The 27,662-nt window shown below is 35.9% G+C and overlaps 4 protein-coding genes and 1 long non-coding RNA gene across 10 annotated transcripts; 1 reads left to right on the top strand and 4 right to left on the bottom strand.

Annotated features, from left to right (window-relative positions):
* Positions 1-9,048, bottom strand: LOC116176564 (wolframin-like). 4 transcript variants are annotated; one of them, XM_031495190.1, is made up of 4 exons: positions 8,917-9,048; positions 8,727-8,831; positions 8,427-8,643; positions 1-2,405 (listed from the first exon to the last, which is right to left on the bottom strand). In XM_031495190.1, exons 1-4 carry the CDS (start codon positions 8,975-8,977, stop codon positions 227-229), a joined length of 2,562 nt encoding a protein of 853 aa, XP_031351050.1. In that variant the 5' UTR covers positions 8,978-9,048; the 3' UTR covers positions 1-226. The 4 variants fall into 4 exon arrangements, with proteins under 4 accessions (XP_031351050.1, XP_031351049.1, XP_031351052.1 ...); XM_031495189.1 differs by having other exon boundaries at positions 8,427-8,667; XM_031495192.1 differs by having other exon boundaries at positions 8,882-8,976.
* Positions 9,049-12,274: 3,226 nt separating this feature from the next.
* LOC116175307 (zinc finger protein 99-like) lies at positions 12,275-14,664 on the top strand. The gene is made up of 2 exons (XM_031493383.1): positions 12,275-12,610; positions 12,667-14,664. Coding segments are annotated over exons 1-2 (1,542 nt in total). The 5' UTR covers positions 12,275-12,609; the 3' UTR covers positions 14,208-14,664.
* A 1,221-nt stretch (positions 14,665-15,885) lies between these two features.
* LOC116176482 (mediator of RNA polymerase II transcription subunit 15-like) lies at positions 15,886-22,898 on the bottom strand. Of its 3 annotated transcripts, none has more exons than XM_031495076.1 (6): positions 22,610-22,898; positions 22,416-22,555; positions 17,378-17,878; positions 16,840-17,331; positions 16,465-16,756; positions 15,886-16,409 (listed from the first exon to the last, which is right to left on the bottom strand). In XM_031495076.1, exons 1-6 carry the CDS (start codon positions 22,663-22,665, stop codon positions 15,977-15,979), a joined length of 1,914 nt encoding a protein of 637 aa, XP_031350936.1. In that variant the 5' UTR covers positions 22,666-22,898; the 3' UTR covers positions 15,886-15,976. The 3 variants fall into 3 exon arrangements, with proteins under 3 accessions (XP_031350936.1, XP_031350934.1, XP_031350935.1); XM_031495074.1 differs by having other exon boundaries at positions 16,465-16,783; XM_031495075.1 differs by having other exon boundaries at positions 15,887-16,409; positions 16,834-17,331; positions 22,610-22,897.
* A 622-nt stretch (positions 22,899-23,520) lies between these two features.
* On the bottom strand, positions 23,521-24,518 carry LOC116176483. Its single transcript, XR_004146448.1, has 3 exons — positions 24,222-24,518; positions 23,992-24,177; positions 23,521-23,687 (listed from the first exon to the last, which is right to left on the bottom strand). It is a non-coding gene; the product is annotated as an uncharacterized LOC116176483 (long non-coding RNA).
* A 1,176-nt stretch (positions 24,519-25,694) lies between these two features.
* On the bottom strand, positions 25,695-27,053 carry LOC116177410 (zinc finger protein 501-like). The gene has a single exon (XM_031496385.1). It carries the CDS (start codon positions 27,036-27,038, stop codon positions 25,815-25,817), a length of 1,224 nt encoding a protein of 407 aa, XP_031352245.1. The 5' UTR covers positions 27,039-27,053; the 3' UTR covers positions 25,695-25,814.
* Positions 27,054-27,662: the final 609 nt, after the last annotated feature.

The following is a 27,662-nucleotide window of genomic DNA, read 5'->3' on the forward strand; positions in this document are numbered from 1 at the left end:
TGTCTATATTAAATTTATTTGCAAAGACAAAGTTCAGATTTGACAAGTCATAATTAAATACATTTGTAAAAATAAATAATTATTCTGCCGATTTAAATTGTAATTCATTCATAATAAATATTCTAGGTTATATCACTGGTTTGAGATCTTCTTACTATCTTTTATTCTTTTGTTTCAAATAGGATAAATATATTGCCATCCAACATCCTAATTTACTCTTGACAAACTATTCAAACAAATTAATTGGCATAAACAAAAAATTGATAATAAACTTTAAACCTAAATTAAAGTTACTCAAAACAGACTCGAGAGTTAACAAATTAACTGATCGTATTTCCGTATTCGTTAATTCAGTCTTGTGACAATGGATACACCGCATCGACTCGACGAGGACATGAGGTTTAGAGCCGCCTATGATTCCATCGTTAGTTAAAAATCCGGTAAATTTGATTCTATCGTCCGGTTTCAATTGCAGCGTGAAGTTAGAAAAATGATGGCCGACTTCTAGTACTACTTCGGCCGTTTTCGTCCATAATACCATATTTCTTCGTAATACAATGTGAAACTCGTACACGTTGAGATTATCTAACGAACACTTTCTCGTTGTTCTGATCGCGTCGTAAAACATTAGACATTCTTCCGTTACATCTTCAGGAAGATTCTTGCAATCGTGTTCGACGCTCTCGCCGAAAATGCAATACAGATATTGAGAAAGAGATTTCGGTATATAACCGAATATTTTTCTCCAGACGTTTGTGATTGATCTTACTTTAATTTCGTGCACCCATCCCTCCCATTCGACGGGTACGTCGGCCAACTTGGCGCATCGAATTTGATTCGCGGCAGCTGTTGAAGTCTCCCAATTGGGTTGATCGCAAAATTCTTCGTACTGATCCCAGGTAATACCATTTGCGGTGGAGCTGTGAGTGTGAACGTTCAATGAGGAGTTGTTGGCGGAAAATGAATTTATTAGAATGAAAAACGTGACGATGGCGGTTATAACTTGCAAATACGCTATTTGTTGGCGAAATCTTGTACGGGCCAACAACCAACTGATTCCTAAGCCTGATGATGCAAATAGTAGAAAGAGGAGTATGCTATATAACGACACAGAAGTGACCACCCATTTCGTTAAAGCTATTGAAGGTAAAATGATAGTCGTTAAGCCGACCAACGGTAAAAACATTACAATGCCAACTAACGCCAGAGTACCACGCATAAGGCCAAAAGTAGTCGCGCCTTGAGAGTTGATTATGGCAATCTGCAACCAACTTAAAGTGACACAGTGCGGTATAAGACACTTGTATGTGCCTGACCAATTCCGTCTCGACGCTATGCACACTAACAAAAATGGTATTAGGATGTAGAATAAAATTCTGAAGTTTATACAAAACTCAATACCATTCCCAATGATGTAGCTGGCGAAAGTAGGAATTTTAAGGTCTAGGAATCTCCAACCTTGTGTTACCACGGCGTCGGTCTCGTACGGATACTTCGCAAGTACATTCGTAGCAAAACTAAGCAAAGTTAGTAGTGCGGTGGCGCTTTCTCCCCGCTCCCTGTGTGTAAAACTGTGTAAAGTAATGAACGTTAGACAGAAAGCGAGGATCGTCAATTCGGACTGTGGTATCCACTGATCAGAGATAATGGGATAAACAAGCAGGTTTATAAGTAAAGCGAGAAAGAAATGGGCGAAGGGCTTTAAATTGTTGCGAATGAACTGATATTCCGCCTCGGCCGCATTTAAACTGCCACCCGAGTAAGTGATAAACAAATTGGACCAAACTTGAAAATCGTGATAATGGTTACCCATTTGTAGCATTTGAAAGGTGCTAATTACCATAGTTACGAACGTGATGTAATAGGTCGCCATAGGAACAAAATGTAGCACACTGTTGCAACTAACAAACGAATACAAACACATCATGAGGACCAACTGAATGTCACTTTGAATCGAGGGAATATAACTACCGATAGGACTGCAGCCTAAAGCTCGGATTAATTTAAAGTATAAGATTTTGCATGTGAGAAATGGATGAAGTATAGATCTGTGAACAACCGGGATCTCATCGAGCGCACATAAGTTCAAGTCGGAAAAAGTCACTCCTCGATTTACCAACGGAAGGTGTCCGTGCGAATAATCGACGGCCGCCGAAACCAGATTTTCTTCGGTTAACTTTTGGTTGCCGTCGACAGATCTTCCCGTCCAATCCACGTCCTGATCCGAATCGCTACCCTGTTCGTCGTAATTATCCACAAGCTCTCCATTTGACGGTTCTCCGCTTCCATTGCAGTTGTACGAACGGTTTTTTTGAATCGCGTTTGACGTACTTTGTTGCTTATCGATTTCCAAAATTCGCCTTTGAAGTTGTTGGGACGTAATGTAATCTTCGCCATTTGACAAGCTATGGAAATCGTGTTCATATTAATTAACTAAATTAAACACATTGGTACCTACACATTGTATTGCATTCATTTCATACAAAAGCCCTCATCAGTACCTACTACCATACGTTTCATTGTTGATTACAATAATTATGAACAAGAAATACAATCCCGTATCAGAAATGCAGAACATTTTGTATATTTTTATTAAACCAACAAGTGTTTTTTATTTGTCACACAATCATCAGCGAGAAAATTTGATGCTAGTTTTCCTAATGAAACATTGAGCCATAATAATAAAAAAGATGGATTTGCGCATGAGTAGACCCAATGATGCTATATAAGTAATATGGATTGCCTGATCCCTATTATACTCGTAATGTTGCCAGCGTTAAGTCATATCCCAACCCTAATGTGACGTCATCAACGGACCTGCCTGTCAGAATTGAAGGTTATAATATGTAAACGTTTTTGCATTAGTGTTATAACTGTAACCCAAACCAATTCAAAACATGCCTTTTGGAAATTGTAAAACTCCCACAATCTTAGGGTTACTTTTATTATTTTTTTTAAATAATTTGTTATTTTCATACTTAGTTTGTAGAAATATTATATTCATATATTTGTCAATACTGTAGGTAACTCAATGATTAATAATTGTTTATGTTAATTTTATTAGCTTGGTAAGAGATTTGATACACCTTTTAATTATGATTACTTTTGGAAGGGTGGTAGATCGCCTAACCAGACGAACCCCTGTCCATTTGTAAGATTCTTGCTTACAATAAACTTTATTATTTATTATTATTATTATTATAACTGTGCGTTAAGTGTTTGCTATATTGCAACAAAATCAAAAATACTGGACGCCGATGTGCAGTATTGGACTGTAATACGAATTCATGGGCGTGTTGACTTTGCAAGACAATAAACGGATAAATTCGGTTTCAATCACAGTCGGCCATGGAATTATTGCCGTAAGAAATACCATTGATTATAGTTGTGTGTATAACAATGGAAATACATTGTGAACTTCAAGGCAAACATTCATCGCCGATTTTGTAATTTTTTTCTTTATCAAGTGGCATCATAATCCAATATGGCGTCCATAAGAAATCGGAGCAACTGCGTAAATTTTTCATTAAAGCCCCTGACGATACGTTCATCTCTTTGAAGGTTTGTAACGAGTTGACAGTTCTCAGAAAATGTTGACAGTGAGTACCTATAACGTTTCGCATTTCAGGTTGTCGCTCTTTGTGGAGTCTTAAAACTTGAAGCCAACATCTGCAGCGCCATCACTGAGTATGACTAAAATAAGAACTAAATCTGAGGCGCTAAATATGAAAATTGCAAGGGCTAGTATATCCACACAAAATATTAATACGATAACTGTTTAACTTTATACCTGACGAATTAATTTATATAATAAATAAATTTGAAGTAAATGTAATTTTTGGATAATGATACCAATAGATTGTGGAATAAGCTTTTATTTAAAAAATATACATGTTTATTGCAGCGTCTAACCAATCTCCAGGTTGGTGTATACCATGATGGTGAGGGTGTTACACAACGATTAAGATTCATATTTTGATGACCAGCAAAAGTGTTTACATCTGTTTACATTTTCATCTACTGTCATTTCTTCAACTTGTTCTTCATCGGAGAAACTATCGACATTTTCATTTGATGGATTCGGAAAAATTGAAGGAACCAAATTAGCCTTTTACTTACGCGAAAAACGTTTCTGTTTTAACGTCCTTGTTTTTATGGTTATAAACTGCATCAAATTTTTTTATAAAACAACTTCAGCGTCTCATTTTTAATTAATTATGTAAAAGTAGACTAACGAACACAAATTTACATAAAATCACTATAAAACACTAAAATTAAATCTCGTAACATTGACGTGTGTCAAATTTCGTTTCACAAAACGCACACCGCCTTGTGATGGCGCTATAGACGTTGTCTTCATAAATTTGACTTTGCTAGCAATCCAGTTATTTTTTCATCCAAGACTTACAGGCCGGAGCGCTCGAAAAGGTCTCTAGATACTACAAACACTATTTGAAAGTCCATTAGTAATAATTATTTAAAAAATAATAATTTCCATTGCGCGTTCGCGTGTTTCTAAAGTTACGCTATTTACTAACACTGCTGAAAAAAGGAACAAAAGACCATTTCTTAAAAATTCCTTCTGAACATTTTTGTGTCCTTTGGCCACAATTCATTCGATATATGATACAATTGTACCAACAACAAAATTTTCCGTATGGTGAATTTTGCTCTGCGCGGATAACTAATGCGCGATCTTGTAGGGCCTGTTAAATCTAATACCAAATAAGGCATTATATACGCAGAATTGGAGGCGCATATCATTGTAATTTAAAACGCCGAAAGAATTATAATGATATCGTTCCTAAAAACAGAAATATGATGGTGGAAATATAGAAAAACACGGATTTAATATAGTCGTTTTATCTTCAAATACTTTAAACCTTAAAATTAATTACTTCCAGTGTGACTAAAAATTAACAAACATTATAATTTAATTGTTTGCACCATTGACCAGCTCTTATTGAAATTTCGTGGCTCTATGTTAAACGGATTCGGAGTAAAAAAAATAAATAGTGGAGCCGCGCACGGATTTTCCATAAGCCGTAATGTATTTAATGTGTCCCGAACTGACTCCTAAGGTCACGTGACTTTTTCTAGCGCTCCGGCAGTTAGTATTTTTGACAGTACATCATTTATAATGTCTAATGTACATTCGCAAAATTTTAACGAAATCATAGTAACCGTTTTGGCGAAAAATTTTTTTTAGTTTTTTAACGTTGACATTTTATTTCTCAGTTTTTTTGTAATAAAACCTGGCACAATATTTGTAGGTTGTATACAGAAAAATAAGGTATTTCGAATATAGTCCAGTCAATTTGTACTTTCTGATTACAAAAGGTCCGGTAGAAGATTTTATTTTTCCGACTTATTTAAATGGTAAAGAGAGAGAAAAATCCAAGCCAATTCGACTAACGTCGGGAGAAATTTCTGTGATCAAAAATCTGCAAAAATTTTTCTTTTTTCCAATTTTTCTCAAATAACCCGCCAACGGCAATACTTAGGTAAAATCAGTACCTTTAATTTGATATTTTATTTGGCCCCCTAACATGTATAGTTTAGGAGATACACTAATTTAAAGTTTCATGTTTATAGTAATTTACACAAATAGATTAGGTATACATCTATATCTAAATTTATTTATTTAATTTTTTAATTTTAGCTGATGTTTATTTTTTTCAAAAATTAAATAAAAACTCGAAACTTCAACTTGATGTATCTCCTAAAAAACAGTGTAGGTAATTTGTGGTTCTTTACATTTGTCAACCTTATTCATTTCCTTCTCTCTCACTGGCTTGGCCCAACATGAGGTGTTAAAATTAATACGTACAGTCGTGGTCAGAAGTAATGTCCTCCCTTAGAAACTGCAACTGTAGAAAAAGTACCAATGTGTCAGTTTCTCCGTGATTTAGTTCAATTTCATTTCAATCTTAGGCATTTTCCTCACGTTGAAAAGAAGCTCAAATCTCACAAGAGATCCGGTGTATTAATTATGTGCTACACTTGAGATAATCGAGGGACATTACTTCTGACCAAAACCGTACCTACCATTAAAAAAAACAAAATAAAAAAAAAGTAAGTGTGACGGACAGACGGACGACATCAACGGAAAACATTGGAAAATACTCAAAATTCTTCAATGCAACCATCACCATCTGGCTACCCAGATTTGTATTCAAAAATTGAAGGTTCCTAACCTTTCAAGGATCGTTGTCCAATGCTTTTCGTATTGAAAAATGCAATACCATCTCAATGCACGTAGGTCATAAGGTCAAGTACATATGCTTTAATGTTTTTTATGCGGTTAGCAATTCATGGGATTAGGATCACTGTTGGAAGGTGTGTTTTACATCGACATATGACTTATAAAAAGAGACATGGTTGAGTCTATACGGATCCTTAAGCTATCCAGGATCATGACTTGATCTTCAAGAAACCTTTTATCTAAACCGTATTTTTTTAAACATACGGTTATATTAAACCAATGAAAAATGTTTTTTTCAAAATCTTTCCGAAAGAGCTCGTATTTTTATCTTCAAGTTGTGGTTGGTTAGAATTAAACATTTTGCCTTTGTGTACCTAGGTACTATCCTTCGACAAACCGTTTCGCTCATAAATTATGCCAACACCAAAAGATATATTTCTTCCAGACGTCCCAATCGCCTTTTATGAGTACCTTTCCAGACAATCCGCTCTTGAGATATAAGTAATTATAAGCGATCACGATAATGGGTCGAGGAGGAAGACTATGGATGGTAAAAGGTAATTCCTTTCATTAAGTCCATTCATTAGAGTACCATGAAGGGTAAAACAAGTCCCCCTTCAACCCCCCCCCCCTTTTTGATACAGGGTTAGAAAGAAAGGCGGGAGCTGGTAGAAAACATTTACTTTTTTCCCTTTTAATTAGAATACCGTGGAACATACAGTCATCCAGTGATGTCGAAATGGAGTCGCGCAGCAAGGTTATCATTTGTAGAAACCAATTCATTTCGATGAGACCTTTCATTAGAATACCATGAAGGATAGATCATGTATTTACTCCCTCTTCCTCCACCATTTTCAAAAGTTTGACATGACATCACTAGATGCATGTACATACAAAATCTGAGACAAATTAATGGTCCCACATTTCTTTAATTCTTAAAAAATGCGCTAAAAACTACTATAAACACGAAACTTTAAATTAGTGTAAGTATCTCCTAAACTATACATCTTAGAGGGCCAAATAAAATATCAAATTGACGGTACTTTTATACACTACAGGTTTTAATAACGGATGATTTTATCTAAGTATTACCGTTGGTGAGTTATTCTTAAAAAACCGAAAAAAGTCAGAAATTTTTGCAGATTTTTGACCACAGAAATTTCTCCCGACGTCAGTCGCATTGGCAAACTTGGATTTTTCTCTCTCTACCATTTAAACAAGTTTGAAAAATAAAATCTTCTACCGGACCTTTTGTAACCATTTAGCATTTTTACGTCTAATTTGACTGGACTAATAACTTAATAAAAATTTCAGGTTGCTATTTGAAAAAAAAATTTGATGATACAGACGGAAAATATTCTTTAAAAGTTGCTTAAAATGATCTAAAACGTCCACACTTGATGAAATTTTATGATGTCCAAAAAACAGCAATCGCAATAGCCACCTAGGAAGCTACTTAATTCAAAGGGCCCTGTCCAGTCATATTATTCCCAAACAGTGGCGGCCATCTGGGGAGGGCAAATGTTAATACAGTGATAGTTAGGGATCGTATTCTGTAGGGGGGGTGGGGGATATCCCTTAGAACGGGGGTCCCGAGGGTAACCACTAGAAACTCTATTTTATGCATTTACCACTAAATTTGCCACACATACCGAGTTATCCCTTAACACTTTGTCAATCAATGACGTTTCCTCCATGACCTGACAACACTGTGTCTCACAGAAAATTGCATATTCTTGAAAACAATCGCACGACAATTTTTTCAAACTCGGGAGGAGTTGTATGAGCACAACAATCTTGGCCCTTGGGAGGGGTTAATTTTCAATTGCTCCTCCCGTTGATCCGCCCCTGCTCCCAAATACTTAGGTCAAAAAGTCATGACTTGCACAAAAAACTTCATAGAACAAAAGTTGCTTAGAATCAAATCTATCCTTTCCCAGGTTTATTTTCAAGGATATATTTTTCTCGCCAGAGGAGTCGCATTCAATCTTAGGTCAGGTACAGAAAAATGAATGAATTTTTAGAAAAATCTGTGCTGTTTGGAAAAATTATACACAAATTAATAGTAAATGTACGAGGTGCTATATCTGGACAAATTGAATGTGCAGTGCTATAGATTCATTGGATGTTAGCAAATGCACTTGTACTTCTAAATTAAGACATTACTACATACTATACCTACTCAGACTACAAAGTAAAAATTGGCTTGTCAAATATTCACCTTGAAAATAAATCTCGCGCAGCTTTTCTAGCCAATTTTTCATCTTGTGTCATATTAATACACAGCTTGACATCCATATAATTATGTTCGGTAATACCCTTTCCACTCAAAAAACATGACCGTAACAATTCCGTTGCTTCGGAATTCCCTTGTTCCGACGACTTCATCAGCCAATAAACTCCCAAACGACAGTTCTCACGTTTTTCCGTTTCCAGCTCTGTAATGACAGTGTTAGTTAACTCTGCAAACAATTATCAAGTATTGGCGATTATGTATCACACTCATGGTATTATTGCTTACCACATTCCTCCTGCAACAACTGTTTGGCCAGTACCATTTGTGACTCCGCACATCCATCATTAGCCAACTGATTTCTCAAACGTTTTAGAGAACCATAGGGCCCATCTAAAAATAAATAAGTCCTACAAAAGTTTTTTCCAATAATAAGGTAATACTTCGCTAATATCAAGTAACAAATGACTTTATTTACCATGAATAGCCCACTGCTTACGAGCAGATGTCGATTTCTTTGAGGGAACAACTCCTGCCATTATAAATAGTGAGCAAAATTGTAAATAAACAAAATAGAAATGTCAAATTCTCATAAAACGTTCCGCTCATGTGCGTAATGTGTTAATTCTGTTGCTATGGAAACCGACACCAGTGGCGGCTATTCCACAAGGCCAACGGGCTCGGACACCCCAACCAATAACATTTTTTTTCGGAGATTTCCACGAATAAATGCTTACGACGATTGGTAGTTACCGTTAAAAAAAATCCCCAAAATTGAATATTTCTTAGTTAATTCGAAAGGTGAAAAGCTAATATTCGATAAATGAATCAACTACCTATTACCGCAATTTAAAAAAAACTGAAAGAACTCAGGATATTGGTTCATAACGTTTGCAATATTGTGCTATTGTTTCTTCGGAATGAATAAAAATTACTTGACACTTTTATGGATCGTTGTTGGGTGAAAACTCATCGGACACAAGAAGCTGAAGGCAATACAATTCGCAATAAAGCGAAGAATTTTACCTTTTGTTAGTGATGGCATAAATATTACACAACAATATAGGTACTAACTGGATGCAGCAAGCAGAGCTAAATTTTACCATGAACATGTATGAACTGAACAAAATGCAAAATCAGCAAATGAAGACACTATTTCCTTCATCTAAAGTGAGCCTTCCACATGTATTCGTTTGATCGAACTTGGAGGGTACACACTTGCAAACAGACTAAGTTCGAACGTGGAAGTTTTAAAGTATAACGCCTGTGTTAACTGATGAAATCAGCAGTCTAGTATTGGGAGTGGGGTGGGGGTCCTTACTCAAAAATTTAAACTTAAAAAAATGGGGCCTGGATGGAGCGGGAAAACACGAACTCCCAACACCAATGAAGTAATACTAACCTTGCAGTCGCACATGCAACCGACACTTGGACGTTTCTTGAATGATTTATCAAAAGTGCAAAACGAGTAAAAAATGCAATAAAAAATTCCATGTGTTTGTTAATCCAACTTTTGTGCGCTTTTGAATTCATTTGATTTGCATTTAGGAATAGTGGGGGTGACAACTCATTTATTTTTTTTAAATGTCAGTCCTGTGTGACATTTTACCACTCTGTGGGTCATACTACAAAACTATACATACTATTATATGATTATGTTGTTAATAAATAAAAAACATTAAATTAGATTATATCTGTATAGCAAAAAATATTTTTTCGTTAACTTTTATCTTTATGAGCCTTCAATAAAAAGACACCCACACCCACACCCTTTGAAGGGCGCCCAGGATCGGATAGGTACGATTCCACATACACAAACATATACCCAACATTTTAAATGTTATTAACATAAGTTAAAACACATATATAGATCTTCCTCTCACACTACAGAATTAATATTTCACTTAACGAGAAATTTGTTCCTTCCGAAAATGGTTTGTGTGTTTTGGAAGGTGTGCTTTAAGGCATAATTTGTTATGTGTCTCATAATCGCAATGAGCACATTTGAAATCTTTACAAACTTTATGTTTTAAAAGGTGTTGTTTAAAGTGGTATTTGTTACTTGTCTCATAATCACAATGGGCACATTTAAAATCTTTAGAAACGGTATGTTTTAAAAGGTGTCGTTTAAAGTAGGATTTATTACTTGTCTCGTAATCGCAATTAGTACATTTTAACACATTTACATTACTAGAAAGTTTGTGTGTTAAAATGTGTCCTTTAAGACATTGTTTATTGTTTGTTCCATAATTACATTGAGCACAATTAAAATCTTTAGAATCGGTATGTTTGAAAAGGTGTCGTTTAAAGTAGTACTTGTTACTTGTCTTATAATCGCAATTACCACATTTAAAGTCTTTAGAAACTTTATGTTTTAAAAGGTGTTGCTTAAAGTGGAATTTGCTGTTTGTCTTGTAATCACAATTAGTGCATATAAAATCTTTAGAAACTTTGTGTTTCAAAAGGTGTCGTTTAAAGCTGTCTTTGTTATTTGTATCATAATTACAATTAGCACATTTTAGCACTTTTACATTACTAGAAAGTTTGTGTGTTAAAATGTGTCTTTTGAGATATTGTTTAATATTTGTTCCATAATCACAATGACCACATTTAAAATCTTTAGAATCGATATGATTTAAAAGGTGTCGTTTAAAGTACGATTTGTTACTTGTTTCGTAATCGCAATTATCACATTTTAGCACATTACTACAAAGTTTATGTGTTAAAATGTGCCCTCTAAGACATTGTTTATTATATGTTCGATAATCACAATGAGCACATTTCAAATCTTTAGAATCAGTATATTTTAAAAGGTGTCGTTTAAAGTAGTATTTGTTACTTGTCTTGTAATCACAATTAGCACATTTAAAATCTTTAGAAGCTTTATATTTCAAAAGGTGTTGTTTAAAGTGGTATTTGTTATTTGTTTCATAATCACAAGTAGCACATTTAAAAACTTTAGAATCCGTATGTTTTAAAAGGTGACGTTTAAAGTAGGATTTGTTACTGGTCTCGTAATCACATTTAGCACATTTTAACACATTTACATTACCAAAAAGTTTACGTTTTGCTCCATAATGATGAGCACAGCCTTCAAAATCATTTTGCTTTAAAAGATGTTGTTTAACTTGTAGCTTACTATTTGTCGTGTCTTCACAAAAGTCACATTCAAAATCGTTGAAAATTTGAGTTTTAATATTCAATCCACAATCAGTTTGTGGATGTACTTCGTCATTATCGAGCGATTTGGAGCACTGTGCAGTAATGGTAATTTCGTCCTTTATTGTAATCGATGCTTGGTTGCTTACTAAAATATTTCCTTGAAGGTCGAAATGGATTTCTTCTTCTTGTTTTGGTTCGATTTTAATGTGCGATGTGACATGATTTCCGTCCATATCTACCATCAAACGTTATCAACAAATGTGTTACCATTACGTTTTTGTTTATTAAAAATAAACTTTGGTCAAAGAGTAATATTCTTTGCTTTGGTGTTAAACAATACAAATTTCTTACGTCTTTCTGTACAAGGTACAAGCCTACGAGTACAACTCTGGCACTTTGGTTGTAACTCAACTACCGCTAAGGGCCAACTTTCAGGTACACGAGGTACCTCATCCATAACCTATCCGACGGCGATAGCTATTCTCCCTACACTCTTTGCCCTTGTCTGTACTTGATGTTTTGATACACAGGGTAGTTGCAAAATGTCAGGACATCACTTTGGAAGTTGGTTTCATGGAGCTTGCTCCAACTATATTTACTCCAAATAATAACACAAATGCGAGATGCCAACGAAAACGGGACGGCTGCTCTTCTTGGCAGTGTCGAGATAATCAACGAACAAATCATCTGAAAATTTTTAGTGACAGTGGACCTCAGTGGACACTCCATTAGAGATCAATTCTTAGACCATATAGTACATGGTCTAAGGATCAATTATACAAATTGACATCTGCGCACAGCGCACTAATTACCTTCAAATTGTCGTTGTTCTTCACAGTCGTAAAGGGTAGATGCAGAGAACACACCCTAAAGGCATTTGAGCTTGCAAAGAATAATAATTATGGAAGTCGCCTTCAATTTTTGATATAATTATCCCACGTTAGAATTATTATCTACATTTTACTCAGCAGCACTTGTGATCCGAGTGAGGGAACAGTGTGGGCTTTGTAGTAAGTGAAAATATTGATTTACATTTGATTGGCCAATTAATTTATAAATTTCATAGTGAAAATAATTATGTCGGTGGGTGATGAAACAGAGATTAAGGTTGAACTGATTCAAGAAGAAGAAATCAATTCCTCCGTCTCAAAAAATGTCGTTATAAGGAATGAAGTTTCAGCAACAATAAAGGAAGAATTTAATGAGAGTATCGGTGAAGATTACTCTGAAATTGTGTTTTACGGAGACCAAAATCGTTTAGGACAGAGGAATCGACAACGTGCCTTGAATGTTTTTAAATGTGCCTCTTGTAATTATGTTGCTAAGAATAAAATGTACTTACAACGCCATTCCAAAGGACATTTAGTGCAGAAAGTTTCTCAAAATTTTTATTGCGGGAATTGTGATTTCTCAACAAAAAACAAATCATATTTAATACGGCACCTTCGCAAACATCGCTTTATACGCATTTCGAAAGATTTTGTGTGTTATAAATGTAATAGTTATGCAACAAATACTAAAGCATCTTTGAAACGACACCTCTTAATTCACAAAGATTCTAAAGATTTTAAATGTGACTGGTGTGAATTTGCAACACATAATAAATCATATTTGAAACGGCACATTCAAAGGCATATTTTAACACATGGCCCTAAAGATTTCAATTGTGACATTTGTGACTTCGCATCAAACGACAGGTCAAATTTTAAACGACATCTTCTAAAACACCAAGCTTCTAAGGATTTTAAATGTGATCATTGTGTGTTCACAGCAAACAATAAACAGTGTTTGATAAGACACCTCTTGAAGCATAGAGTTTCGAAAGAGTTTAAATGTGACAAGTGTGGTTACGGTACAAATAATAAATCACATTTAAAACAACACACCTTAATACACAAAGAATCGAAAGATTTCAAATGTGACTATTGTGATTATGCCACTAACATCAAATCTTCTTTTAATCTGCATGTAAAGTGGCATCTCCTAGCAGAAAATGTTTCAAAGGAGTTTAAGTGTGACAAATGTGAGTACGCAACAAATTTTAAATCATATTTTAAACGACACCTTTTAACACACAAAGCGTCTAAAGATTTCATATGTGACAATTGTCATTATGCAACAAATATTAAAGCACATTATAATGACCACATCTTAATACACAAAGATTCCAAAGATCTGAAATGCGACAAATGCGGATTTGCCACAAATATTAAATCCTATTTTAAACGACACCTTTTAGTACACAAAGATACTAAAGATTTCAAATGTGACAATTGTGATTTTGCAACAAATAACCGATCATATCTCAAACGACACATTGCAGGACACAAAGTTTCTAAAGACTTTTATTGTGACACATGTGGGTATGGAACAAATAATAAATCACATTTGAAGCGACACTTTGTAATACACAAAGAGTCGAAAGGGTTCAAGTGTGATAAGTGTAATTATGTTTCAAATTTTAAGTCGTCTTTTACACGTCACATTAATGGTCATGTCTTAAAAAAAACTACGAAAGATTTAAAATGTGACAAATGTAATTATGCGACAAATTTTAAGTCATATTTTAAACGACACCTATTGAAGCATGGTGTTTCAACATTGTAAATTTGACACTTTCTGAAACATAAGCCACGTTCGAGGCCACGTTATTAATCTCATCAACACAATTATTTAATTCATCACAGATTTTAAATCGCACCTTTTGATGAGCACATTTCTATTCATTGTTTTTTTAAACTGTGAGCTGTAGTCAACCTCCTACTATTTTAAATGTTATTTTACAACACAGTTAAAGTAATGTACCTACTTACTTTATTTCATGTGATCCCCATTTGTAAAACCGATATTACACGCATCAATTTTTTCTTCAATTTTAATGACTTCCTGAGTTCTCAGTACTAAAGTTTCAAGATCCATGTCGATTTTAAGATCAATTTGAAGAGATCTCTTTTAATCTATTTTAACTGTTCTTACAATTGATAGGTACTAACTATTCCAGTGATGATCAGTTTTAGAACCCAATTCCAATAGGTTTTTAAAATTGGCCAAGCATAACTTATTTGTTGTGTCAAAACTAACTAAACATTTGTCTCATTTGCTTAATGTATTTAATTCATTTGTGTGGTGTTTAGTTAACTTTATAGAGAATAGAAACAAACATTGTTAGAGAATGTTTTTTTACACATTTTAATTTGAAATAAATGTTTTTTTAAACATACTTTCTTGGTATTGTACTTAATGGATATTGCTTGACATTGTAGTGCACACAATCGCGTTGTGTAGGTGTTCGTTTTCTTGGTTCTCTGCAGTCAAAATTAATAATACTTTTCAATCGAGAAAAAAGGCACTCTATCCAGCCTTGTCTTAGACGACAACGACAGACAGGGCATCTCAAGTAAAGTTTGCACCCCCAACAAATCAGTTTCCTAAAACAATGAACAAAAAAATGTTCAAATATGTATGGATAATCCTTAGGTCATGGGGTTGTCATTCCTTTAAAAAAATTCAATGACACAGGGGTTGTGTGAGTGTGCGAGGTGCGTTGACAAATTACAATGAATGAATGAAACGTATACGTAAGCATTTCGTTAAACGTAACTCGTACATATTTCGTATCGTTTACGTAAAGTTTACTTCGCTGTTACAATAAACGTATTTTACGTGTAATATGGAATGTTAAAGCACATCTATCTGCAAAAAGAGTATATTATGTAGTAAATTTGTAAATATACCATGCGAGCAAAAATGAGTTGCTGTCGAGGACCTTTGCAATTTTTGTTTACATGGGGAAATCGTACTTAACTGAACTTCCAAAGGCGACTCGACAGCAAACTCATTTTTGATCGCCCCGTTATAACCTATCTCGCGCCAAAATACGCCGCTTGTTCGTGCGTCTTCGGCTAACGGCCCCGTCGCGTGCACTCCCGGAATGACGCGCTGTAAGGTTTGGAGTGAAGTCAATCTAAAACTGTGTGTATAATTCTTTGATTATATATACTACTATAATCAAAGGTATAATTTATCTTCGCGCCATGACTGATACCTGCTTTGAAGTTTGAATGTCAGCAAGCGCAAATATTTTTCAATTATACCAACCCACCAGTGCAACCAACATTAATTATTTATTTTTACTAGCAACCGTACGTAACTTTGACACATTTTCAACCTTTGCGACTATGCGCAAGACTTACATATCGCTTACATATACGTACGTAAAAATTACGTTCATTGTAAACACCTTCGTATGTTTCTATACAGTTCACCTTTGCGAAATTTTTACGTTTTATGTATTTCTTACGTATACGTTCATTGTAAACGCACACTTACAGTTTATATTTTATTATTTTAATTTTAAATTCGATAAATTCCATAACCTACAGACCCATTAAAAGAGTAGTTGTTGATATTGGTACGTGAGATGGCGCAGACGCTTGCCTCACACTCATCTCCCATGTATCAAGTAGCTGTGATAATGAAAAATGCTTTGGAAGTTTCTTTATTCTCGCCAACAGTGCGGTTTGCACGGCTGAGAGAAACTGAGTGGCATTATACTCGTGTGGAGCCATGTAACATTTTGGAGAACTTTTCGGATAGTCTTCAGGTATTATTAATGAGACAGGAGGGACACACGGAAGATACTTGCATTCCAAACCGCATATCAACTGAATTGATTTCGAACCTGGTTGTTGGCAGGGATCTAATGAAACTTTAAAACGTTGATCTAAACGAGCTATTTCTCCCTGCAAGACGTCAGGAATTTCGTTGGGGGGTTCTTCCACCCTCTTCCTTTTAAGTGATGGAACTAGTCTGCAGATTTAGAAGATTACTAAATGGTTAATTAAATAAAATGATAGTGTAGTACCGAATTTCTGGACCAAAGAGAGCTTCGAGTGTCGGTCCAAATGTTCGATGAAGAGTGTGGTTGATAACGGATGACTGCAGATTGTTGCTAACTGCTTCTAACAGCGGAGTAAAGCAGTGATGTTCTTTGAATGTGACCGAGTGAGCAGGAGGTGCAACACTTCCGTCCCCTCGTTTAAAATCCAGTTTCTCCAAGACTACTTCACACTTAATAAGAGTTTCTAAGGGCATGCGTTGGGAAGGATTCGATAGTATTTCTAACAGTTTCTTCATTTTGCTTAACTTCTCCACATCTGGAACGTATTTCTTGTGACTAGGTGCTACTCGCTTGCAGAGAAAATGTTTAAAAAAGTTAAAATTGATGACATACGCTCACCGTCATTGCCCATTTTAGCAATCATTTTCCTAAGGGGCTCAATGTACTTGCTGAGCTGACGGACTTTCTCGCGATATGCTTGCTCCTCCTGCATTCCCATTGGACTCTGACCAGGCTGGCCGGGAGTATTCAGAGAACTGCTCGGACTAGGTGCCATTCCTACAGATCGTTGAGGACCGGGCATTAAACTCATTTGTGAGCTCGGCGAATGTACTAATGCTGGAGAGGCAACCATTTGATTGCTCGGCGGAGGACCACTTAAGTTTGCGGGTGACTGAACAGAAGGTGTTGGGCTTTGACGGAGAAATTGAGTGGGAGTGGAATTACGTGGAAAACCGGCATTGGGCGCGTTCATTATGATATTATCTGCGGGTTTGCGTTGTATTTGTTGAAGTTGACCAAGCATTTGGTTTGGAAGTTGATTGGGCATTTGGTTTTGTAGTTGATTAGACATCGGATTTGCACCTCCCATTGGTCCTTGCATTGTGGGCCCTATTAAAGCGCAATGTAACAAGAGTGGCAGAAATAGATTAGTTACCGAGTTGGTTCTGTAATTGATTTTGAAGAGGATTTGGCACTTGGTTGTTAACTTGACCCTGCATTTGACTGTTGAGCTGATTTTGCAACTGATTTGGTAATTGTCCAGATATTTGCGCCATAGTCGAAATAGAAATTTGTCCCGGCATTTGCCCCCCAATTTGTCCACCTAATTGACCGCCCATTTGTCCGGGGAGTTGATTACCCATCTGATTTGCCATGGGGCCATTACCGCCCATTACCATTGTGGGTCTAGTTTGCATATTTCCCATTCCTTGGTTGGGACCTCTGTTTATAGTTTGTAATAAATTCGTGGCCGACATCGGCGGCATCTGCTGAGGACCGCCCATCTGTACTTGCTGCTGAGGTCCTCCCATTCCCATCATTTGATTATTGCGCGAGCCTTGGCTCGCTAAAGTTTGCAAGGCATTAATAGGATCCGGCATGCCTGGACCACTTTGTACTGATCCAGGACCGTTCATTTCACCTCCCTTTTTGGTATCTACAATTGAAATAAAATTGATATTATTAAGTGAAGATACAGATTATACCCTGCAAGTTATTTCGTAGTTAATAGGATCTGAATATAAAATAACATCACGAAAAAACAACATGAACAGATACTGGTTAACATTAGACACTTATGATTTTAAATTTGTGGACTAGACCACCATTTTTTAGAAGAAAGTTACCAAAAAAAATTTACATCTGAATTGTATGTAAATTATATTTTTCTATTATATGTAATTGTTACAATCACACAGGCTAAAAATATGCATACACTTTTATGTAAATGGGAACTACTCAATTTCTTGTGTACTTTTACCATAAAAAACTATTGACAAATGGTTGTTCCAAGGGGTATTTCACTAGGCAACCTTTTGTACATGTACTGTCGAAATTGACAGTACTTGGTGTACTCCCCCTGTCCTGCCAGTAATTCTATGTACCTACTTCTGGGTACTACATGGGGTACTACTAAGTTCTGCCTATGTACTACCCTCCTGCATGTGTACTGCTAGGTATTATCAGGTCCTCTTTACATACTGTCATGACCCACGAAACAAAGGACCATCTTATCGACATTTTTCTATTAATGCCATCAAAAAATGTTGCAATGATCAATGCTTTACTTACAACGCTAAAACGCTATATAAAGCAACAATATTTAAACAGTCAGATCTTTATTTGTTTTAAGAATTTATTTTGGTTGCTTAAAATTAGGCGCCCTTCATTAGAGAGTTTGTCATTTAAAAGTAGACATAGGGAAAAACAATACACACAAATCCCTATGTCTACTTCTTAATAAACATCACTGTATATGTTATTTATACCAGGTGATTCATTTGTCTTGAGAGGATTTAATAACTTGTTGGGATCATATTTTTTGGAAAAAAGTCTCATATAAAAATTGTCTAAGGGCCGGTTTTACAATTATACTTTTACTGAGAATAAGATATTCTTGGAATAACTGCCATAGCAACATGTATGCCATTGGTTGACACAATGGTAACCAACGCCACCGTCGACATTTATTCTAGGTATAGCTTATTCTCGGTATACCTTCATTGTAGAATCGGCCCTAAGGGGGCCTGTAGTCACTTTGAGGATGAGCTTGATCTCGACCTTCAAGATTATTCCAACTTCAAAATTTTGAATGAGAAAAATAGGGACATCAGACAGTTTCTTATTTATCAATTGCTAGGATCCCAGGGCCATAGCCAGATTGAGCGGGTCAATAAATCGACAGAGGGGGCGGGCGAAATAACAATTTTCCGTGTCCCGCGCAGATACCACTAGCTGTAGAAATTAGTTATTTTTGGAAAATACATCTGGTCGCATACCGTTTAACTGATTTAATAATTGATAACAGCCTCCTAGTTCAAACCAGATATTAAAAAAAACTTTTTTGACAGTCTTACACCCATTATGCCCAATGTACACTGCTAACATTTCAACTAAATCAAAATAACCGGTTTGCCGAAAAAAAATTTTAGATTTTTAACTTTTTTCGCCGGACTTTTTTAAATCTTTAAAAATCTTTGAAACTTTTTTGATTTTTTTTAAATCGCTTGACTCTTTTTTTGATATACCTGGTGTGGTATAGTATTGAAAAGAGAATTTAGTATGCTGTCTGATTTTAATATTAAAATACACAGGGTGTTCCATTTTAAAGGATGAGGTTAGGTCCGATAACGTTTCTACTTGACCCCATATACTTATTTTGAAAACGACAGATTATGCAACAATCATTTGTAATAACCACATTTCTGATAATTTCATAAACAAAGAAGTTATAGGTTTGTATCTAAATATTGAAAAAATGCAAGTTTTGCACATAAGTCAAAAACAAAAGATGGCTAGTTTGCTGTTGAATCTCGACTTTATCTTAAAAAAATACATCGAGACTGCGAGGTCAATTTTTTTCAGTTATAGTTTATGAGTTACCCCATACCAACAACCAAATTTGGCCATGCTACACAAATAAAATAATGTATACACACATGGGAAATGGTCTAATTTTAATAGTTGGCATAATTCTGAATACCAAGCACCTTTCTTTATATTTATTTATATTGCGTCATATTAAGCAATTTTCAAGAGTGTGCAAAATTTCATGGTCTTTTCATTTCTGAGTTCAAAATTAGGGGGTCCTATTCAGAATTCTGAAGTTGACCGTGAAAGTGGAGGTGAAGATCACGCTCAAGGTCACCACCGATTAGATTACAATTGTACATAAACTTTTTTGAAAAAGGATGATTCCATCAAGTTGTTAAATCGTCTCAACATAAATGAATTGCCTGATATGTTATACAGGGTGTTCCTAAATCGTGTGAATATGGAAAGGGGTAATTCTTTGGCTTATTTTATGGCTAAAAGTTCATATAAACATAGATCCGCAAACGCTTCATTACCGATCTACAGGGTGTTATAGTTATACTGAACGCTGAACAATTTAAACCATTTATTTATAAACATATGTAAATACAAGATGCAATTTGCAATGCCAACTGTCAAAATTAATAAAAACAACATATTATCCAAATAAAGCCAGGGCCTACTGGACCATTTTAAGAAATATATATACGGAGAATTGTTTTTTTCGAGTGATTTTTATTTGTTTTTCTCGATGACGGCCAGAGATACGAAAAAATTAGAAGAGACTAAAAAGTTTCTAAACAAACCAGAAAATCTTCTTTCACAGTCTACCAGTGGCGCACCGAAAAAAGTTCTGGGGTTGGAAATAGAATATATAACTCCTGAAAAAATATCACTCCATAGATTCTCACTATCATTGGTCATGCCCTTCAGTGTAACTTATATTTCAAATTTGCACGAAATATCTCAAAAACTGCAGGGGATGTAAAGAAAAAATTTCAATGCAATGTATTTATGATAATTCCATAACCGTGTAGACGGCGACTATGCTAAACAATAAACGAATGAATTTGGTTTCTATCACAATATTGACCATGAAATTATTGCCATAAGAAATGCATTGTAAACTTCAAGGCAAAAATTCAAGATTAACTACCAAATACAATATTCATTATTTGATATCTCCGATTTTGTAGTTCTTTTCTCTAGGGAGTGACTACAAAATTCAATATGGCGTCGATAAGAAAGTCGAAGGTCGAGGTCAAGGTCATCCTCAAGGTCACCATCCAATAGCCCCTCCTTACAATTGAATCTCAGGTAAGTTTTCTTGTAAGGGTCAAGGATACTATATAATATAAGGATTGCTCGATCACTGAATTTTTTCGCCGCGTGTAGTGACGTCACTCGCGGACCCAGTACCAGCGCATGCTTTGATTAAGGCCGATTCCCATTATAGCAGCATCGAGCAGCGCGGCGCGGTGAAAAGCTGCTCTCAATTTTTCGCATGTAAATAAGTAGATCCGTTTTCACCTATACTTCATTCATTATAAGAAGGTAGTAGATGGCGCTGGGTTTGAAGATAAGCACACACAGGAAAAATATAAAACTGCACCAAATTATTGTAAAGTAGAAATATCTAGCACTGCAAACACAAATCAATCTTTGACATTAACAGTTAATGACACTTCAATAGTTTAGATGCCAACAGAAACTACCAGCTTGCAAAATTCGCCACTCGTTTTATGTTTCAGTCATGCTTCGTCACGCTTCCAAATGGTGCTTAAGTGGGAATACCCCTCTACAATTTGCAATTTGCTGCTAGCGCCGCGCCGCGCCGCTCGGTGCTGCTCTAATGAGAATCGACCTTTAGGATTACCATAAAATACGTTCAAATGGGTGTTGTAGGCAGGCATTTACATTAGAAACATTTGTCCATTAATCTCGCTTGCAGCACCATATCCATTCCTTGCGTATTAATCCATCGGTTTTAAGGAAGTTATGGTAAATGACTTCCGGGTTAGTGATTTTTGTGCAAACACGGTTGTTGTTACAGTCTAATATTGCACATCGGCGTCTTGGCGTCCATGCAAATACGTTCACAACTTAGCAAATTATAACTGTCAATTCTGACAGCCAGGTCCGTTGGTGACGTCACATATGACTTAAACTTGGGCAACATTACAAGTATAGGGATCGAGCAATCCTTATATTATATAGTATCCTTGTGTAAGGGTGGTCTTTGCTGTATCCCCACAAGAAAAATCAAAGAAAGTGAGATCTTGGAGGCCAATTCAAGAGTGTATCATCACTTATGGCCTTTCCGTTGGTTTCTTTTTACAAGTGCAGCCACTTTCCCGCACATTTCTCTTAAAATTCAAGGAACACTTGCAAATAGAGCAATTACTAGCAGGATCTTCATTAAATCTGGTTCTAAATTGAGGTTGGTTAATGTGATAATCCAACACAAAAAATGCCTTCCTGTCTTCAAATGCAGCCTACTGACAACAATTAGGTATCTTAACAAGCAGCTGATACCAACTCGATACCAATCCCAACAAACGTAAACAGAAACAAACAGTTACAATACTTATTCAACAGAAAATCGAAACAAAATAGGCATCTTATATGTAAAAAGCAAACAATATGCCTAAATAACTTACTCATTTCTCTAACATGTAGAATCAATCTTGCCACAAAACCCAAGTACTCTTCTTTTGTCTTTGCCTTCTGAAATACATGATTTTCCATTTCCATGCTGTTACGTGATGTAGGCATACGTGACTGGCGAATTGCTTCGTCACTACAAATCGAAATTAAAACATATTGGCAACAATAATTTGTGAGCATCACTTACATTTTCGACACAACACTCTGCCTGAAAGTGGCAGTCCTCCAAGAATCGTCAGTCATATTAAATAATCAATCCTGGCAATACTTTAGAAAACGAAATTTTGATTTCTTGATAGTTTGAAATTACTTGCTGAGGAAATCTTTGGAAAACTACCTACGTTTACGGTTCACCACAGCCTACATAGAGTATTTTTCTACGAGATTTTTACTCGTAGACCACAGCAGTCTCTGCGCTGCGGGTTCACTAGTAGATATTTTGTACCACATAATTTCTACTGCGTGACTAGAACTATTTAGATCTACTACCAACTACCGGTATATCCGTGCACTAGTAAACTTGGCAACGTTGGACGTATCTCTACTTAAATTAACGAATTACATACAGTGTGTCCCAGGTAGAACGCACCATAGGGAAACGGTAAGGTATTTTTTCGAGAAGGATTTACGAGGAATTTGAAATTAGCGTTCAACGTACTACCCCAATCCCTTTCTACCATCAGGCAAACGCATTAACGTTGGCTCGTTGTTTCAATTTTTTTTATGATTCTTATTTCTTATTGTACATTGTTCATTAAATTCTTAAAATTTTTCTCACTTTAGTTATTTTACTTTTTTCCATTTTTCAAATCCTTGCACTACTCATTCTTTCGGAGTCTTCGGATTTTTTTAATTATCTCGATTATTCCACAATACACTGTTCAACTTCTTCAAAATTCCATATTGTTCCAATCATATCAAATCAAATAAAATTCTTTACATTTATGGGTTGTTCGGTACGAATCGGGAAAAACCGAAAGAGTGCAATAAGAAATAAGAATCATAAAAAAAATTGAAACAACGAGCCAACGTTAATGCGTTTGCCTGATGGTAGAAAGGGATTGGGGTAGTACGTTAAACGTTAATTTCAAATTCCTCGTAAATCCTTCTCGAAAAAATACCTTACCTTTAGAGTTTTAGATTCTTTTTTTCTTTCGTTTCTTTAATATTTTCCGATTTTTCAGGTTCTCTGGATTCATCAAATTCTTGGAAGAATTAGTATTCTGCTTCTTTAGATTCTCCAGACCTTTAGAATGCGCTGGATGCTGAAAGGTTCCACCTTATATATACAATCTACGACGCGATGTAAAAAAAGATTAAACTAAAATTTCAATTTAATTTTTAATGTTAAATATTGTATTTTTAAAAAAAACATACATGCATACATTTCTAGATTCATTTTACCTTTGAATATAAATTACATTCAAAGATTTTACCTAATTGATCCAACAACGAGGACTTTAAATAATTTTGAAGTTACCGCATTAGTTTTATACAGTCGGATACAAATTCGGCAAAAATAATTTTTATTGTTTGTCTTTGTTTTGTTCAAGAAATGTTAAAACCTACCTGTTTTTTTCTGCTACGGCAACTAAAAGAAGTGCTTCTTCTTCGTCAGACGAGAAATAATTCATTTGAATGTCAATTATAAAATGACTCCAGGTTTCCCATTATCCCCGTACTGCGTTGGTGTGGGGGATCCTTTAACCATTTTTTGCAAACACGTCATAGTCATTTTCGCCTCCAATTTACCTACTGCGAAACTTGGATTATAAAATACATCTTAGGTAAGTATGTACCTATTTTCAAAGCTGCCAAGACGTACAAAATAGAAATATTTGCAATATTCATAACACCACCTTGATTATCTAAATTTCTACGTCTTGATGATAGTTATTAAATAAAAAACCATTTCCAAAGTGCTCTCAATGCTGAGGGCTAAAACAATTCAATGCTAAAACCCTTGGACGGACGGACAGAACCAGAAAAATTATAGTTGCAGTTAGGTAAGTATTGATGATCGAAGTGAGCGTTAGTAGTCAGGGGTGAGTTTTCTTTGCTTTATTAGACCCCCGTACACGGTTCAACTAGTTTATTGCAACCCGAATCGGAAACTGTAGTCGGGCATACAACGGTTTGGTGACCTTAACCATATGGACTATCATCGACAAAAGTAATGATCATCGGAAGCTTACTACCACTTAGGCAACCGACCATACACTATCTAAAATGGCAACGTTGAAGTGTAAGTTTTCCGACGGTGATTCGTGCGCTCGGTACGGGCCGCATCGCGTTGCGTTTTGTCGTTCCTTCTTAGCTGTTTAGTTAATCCATTGTTTATTAACCTTCAAACTCTAATTTACATATCTTTTGCGACGAAACTAGATTCCTTTTTACTTTACCAATAAGAATTATCTCCAATTATTTTTTTGCTTGGGTGGGGTATTTTTCTTTCTGTTACTTTATCATTCTTGTTACAAAGAGAATAATATGTGCATCCAATTTTCCACAACAGTTGCGTCTTATAAACGCGCCCATTGATAATGACTGTGGGGAAATGACGCACATCGCATTTATTCCAATCATCAAAATAAAACTTGAAGCTAACATGAAAAATATTTGTCCGGGGGAATGTTCTCAGAACCTTGACACTTTTTGCAGTTTAAAAATTCTACTGTACATGCGTGGACACCTTATCCACAGCAAACTTCAAGAGCACTTCTGTAAGTGCTGCAGAAGAGGCGTGCTCAAAAAAACACAAAAAATATCAAGATCTAGAGAAAGACTACTTATATATTTATGGGACTTGCTTTCGAGACACTTGGCGCATGGTGCAAGGAATCACGAGATTTTCTTAATAGAATAGCCAGAAGTTTAATTGCGGAATCCGGCGACAAACGCGCTAAGCAATTTTTATTCCAAAGGATATCCTTGGCTATCCAACGCCATTGTTTAAATACTTTAAACAATGCCAACGCGTAAATAGTGCCTGTATCCTGGGCACTCTCCCGGCGGAAAAACAGTTGGACGTAATTTATGTTATTGCTTTCTTTGTTACATAATTTTAAATATTTCTTTTAATAAATATCGGTTCAATTTATATTAAAAAAAATTCTACTTGGGAAAAAATTCAAAATAAGTCCAAAATAAAAGCTACCATCAGATTGTGGACAAATACCAGTCCACCAAAGACAAAACTTCACAACTGAGGGAATGTACTTTCAATTGGATTAGTCCAAAAAAAGTATAGAAAAAGGAGAAATTGTCTGTCGTTTAGCACCTTGTTTTATTAATTACAATTATGAATCTACAAATAATAATTTAAAATGATGGTTCGATACGTCTTACTTATACTCACTCACATTTTACTACATTAAAGCTTGATAATACAATTAAACACGCTGTTGTAACAATTCTTCGGGTAAATTGTACAAATTAAGGACCGGGTAGAAAGGGGGAGGCTCTGCGAAATTATCCGTAATTGTCGCTGTGGCATGAGGAACACTGGAAAGCATTGTGACTGTTGTCGGTTGCGGCGGGGCTAATACAGTACCGGGAGGATTTCTTTGTGGCATACCGGTGGGAGGAATGGATTGTGGTTTACGAACAGTAACGCTGGTGTTGATACCGTGCCGACGTTTCATATGTTTATTGTAATTCGGCCAGTTGGTGAAGTGATGCTGACACTCGAGGCACGAGTAAGGTCTCTCGCCGGTATGCTGTCTCCTGTGTGTCGTCAAAACACCTTTAAACCGAAATGATTTGCCACAATATTCACAAGTGAACGGCATGGCGCCGGTGTGAATGCGATGATGTTCTTTTAAAGTTCCTCTCTCTCGGAACTGTCGCCCGCATACGTCGCATTGGTGAGGTTTTAGACCGGAGTGTACAGAACTATGTTTTCGTAACCGAACGGCGGTTTTAAATGCTTTCCCACAGGCGTGACACGTGAACGGTCGAGCCACGGTGTGAGTCAGCATGTGATTGTCTAAATTGCCTTTTTGCACAAAACTTTTGCCGCACTGATCGCAAGTGAAGTCACGAATACCCGAGTGTATCCGTTTATGCGCCATTAGATTCGGTCTGGTTCCGAAACGTTTCGGACACTGATCACATTGATGCTTATTTTTGACCTCTGCGGGTAAATGCGATCGGGCATGTACCAACAGAGAAGATTGTACTCGAAACCGTTTTCCACAAGTTGTGCAGGTGTGAGGCTTTTGTTCATAGTGCGAGGCCCGGTGTTGCTCCTGAGCACGGCTCGTTCCGTACCATTTGCCACAAACATCACAGCAAAATCGAAGATGATCTCGATGAGTGCGAACGTGCCCAACAAATGTACTGTATTTTGTATACATTTTTGGGCATTCTGCACACACATACTTCGGTGGCTGGTCATGCACGAGACTATGATGATCTTTAAGAGCATCTGCGTTAGGTAAAGCTTCTTGACAATCCGAGCAAGTCCATGGATACTGATCCCAACCCTCTAAGCACCGACGTAAGGTGACACTGCCATCTTCGTGCCATTCGGCATCACTCGTACCTGAGAGTAGATCCTCAGAGTCCGAGCTTATGGAAGTTCTTTTTTTAAGTTTGACCTTCAACAAAAACATAAATGATTATCATTACGCAATAAGGACGATATGCTAAAGTAAGAAGATTGCCTTTTATTTACACTATACAGTGATATTTCTTAAGAAGTAGACAAGGATTTATATGTGTATTGTTTTTCCCTATGTCTACTTTTAAAAGACCAACTCCTTCTGAAAGGCGCGTAATTTTATGCAACCCATGCGCACGCATTCTGCACTGCTATTCTGGATTTTGCAGTAGTGCACATCAAACGCTTAATGCAAACTGCGTGATTAATTTTGTACTCCTTTTAAAATTTCACATAAACTATTACCGGCTCTATACCAAATTACAATATCAACTTTTTCTTCAGGTTGTATCGGGTTGAATACATCGCACACGAATAAAAATAAAAGCATGTTGCTTTCAAATTAATTAATATGACAACCAGATCTTTATTTGTTTTAAAAAATAATTTTGGTTGAATAAAATCAGGAGCCCTTCAGAAGATTTTTTCATGTTCCCAAACCCCCTGACAATTGAGTTGCAAAATTAATTATAATTAAGTCCTCCAAGATGTTTTGAAATCAAAATTTTCAAATTCTCATAGTACGTAAAGTTTGAAATTGGATTTTTGCTGTATGCTCAAGTAATAAAAGCAACTA

Source organism: Photinus pyralis, unplaced genomic scaffold (assembly GCF_008802855.1).
Source record: "Photinus pyralis isolate 1611_PpyrPB1 unplaced genomic scaffold, Ppyr1.3 Ppyr1.4_LG7, whole genome shotgun sequence".
Taxonomy (NCBI): domain Eukaryota; kingdom Metazoa; phylum Arthropoda; class Insecta; order Coleoptera; family Lampyridae; genus Photinus; species Photinus pyralis.

Excerpts from the sequence above, each read along its gene's own strand:
- LOC116176482 (XM_031495074.1), bottom strand. The coding sequence starts at position 22,665 with ATGACTGACGATTCTTGGAGGACTGCCACTTTCAGGCAGAGTGTTGTG. Across the intron at positions 17,332-17,377 it reads TCAATTACAGAACCAACTCG|GGCCCACAATGCAAGGACCA; the intron begins GTAACTAATCTA and ends GCGCTTTAATAG. Across the intron at positions 16,784-16,839 it reads TGCTAAAATGGGCAATGACG|CACCTAGTCACAAGAAATAC; the intron begins GTGAGCGTATGT and ends GCAAGCGAGTAG.
- LOC116176564 (XM_031495189.1), bottom strand. The coding sequence starts at position 8,977 with ATGGCAGGAGTTGTTCCCTCAAAGAAATCGACATCTGCTCGTAAGCAG. Across the intron at positions 8,832-8,916 it reads TAAGCAGTGGGCTATTCATG|ATGGGCCCTATGGTTCTCTA; the intron begins GTAAATAAAGTC and ends ATTTATTTTTAG. Across the intron at positions 8,668-8,726 it reads GTTGTTGCAGGAGGAATGTG|AGTTAACTAACACTGTCATT; the intron begins GTAAGCAATAAT and ends AATTGTTTGCAG.
- LOC116177410 (XM_031496385.1), bottom strand. The coding sequence starts at position 27,038 with ATGTTTTTGTTGAAGGTCAAACTTAAAAAAAGAACTTCCATAAGCTCG.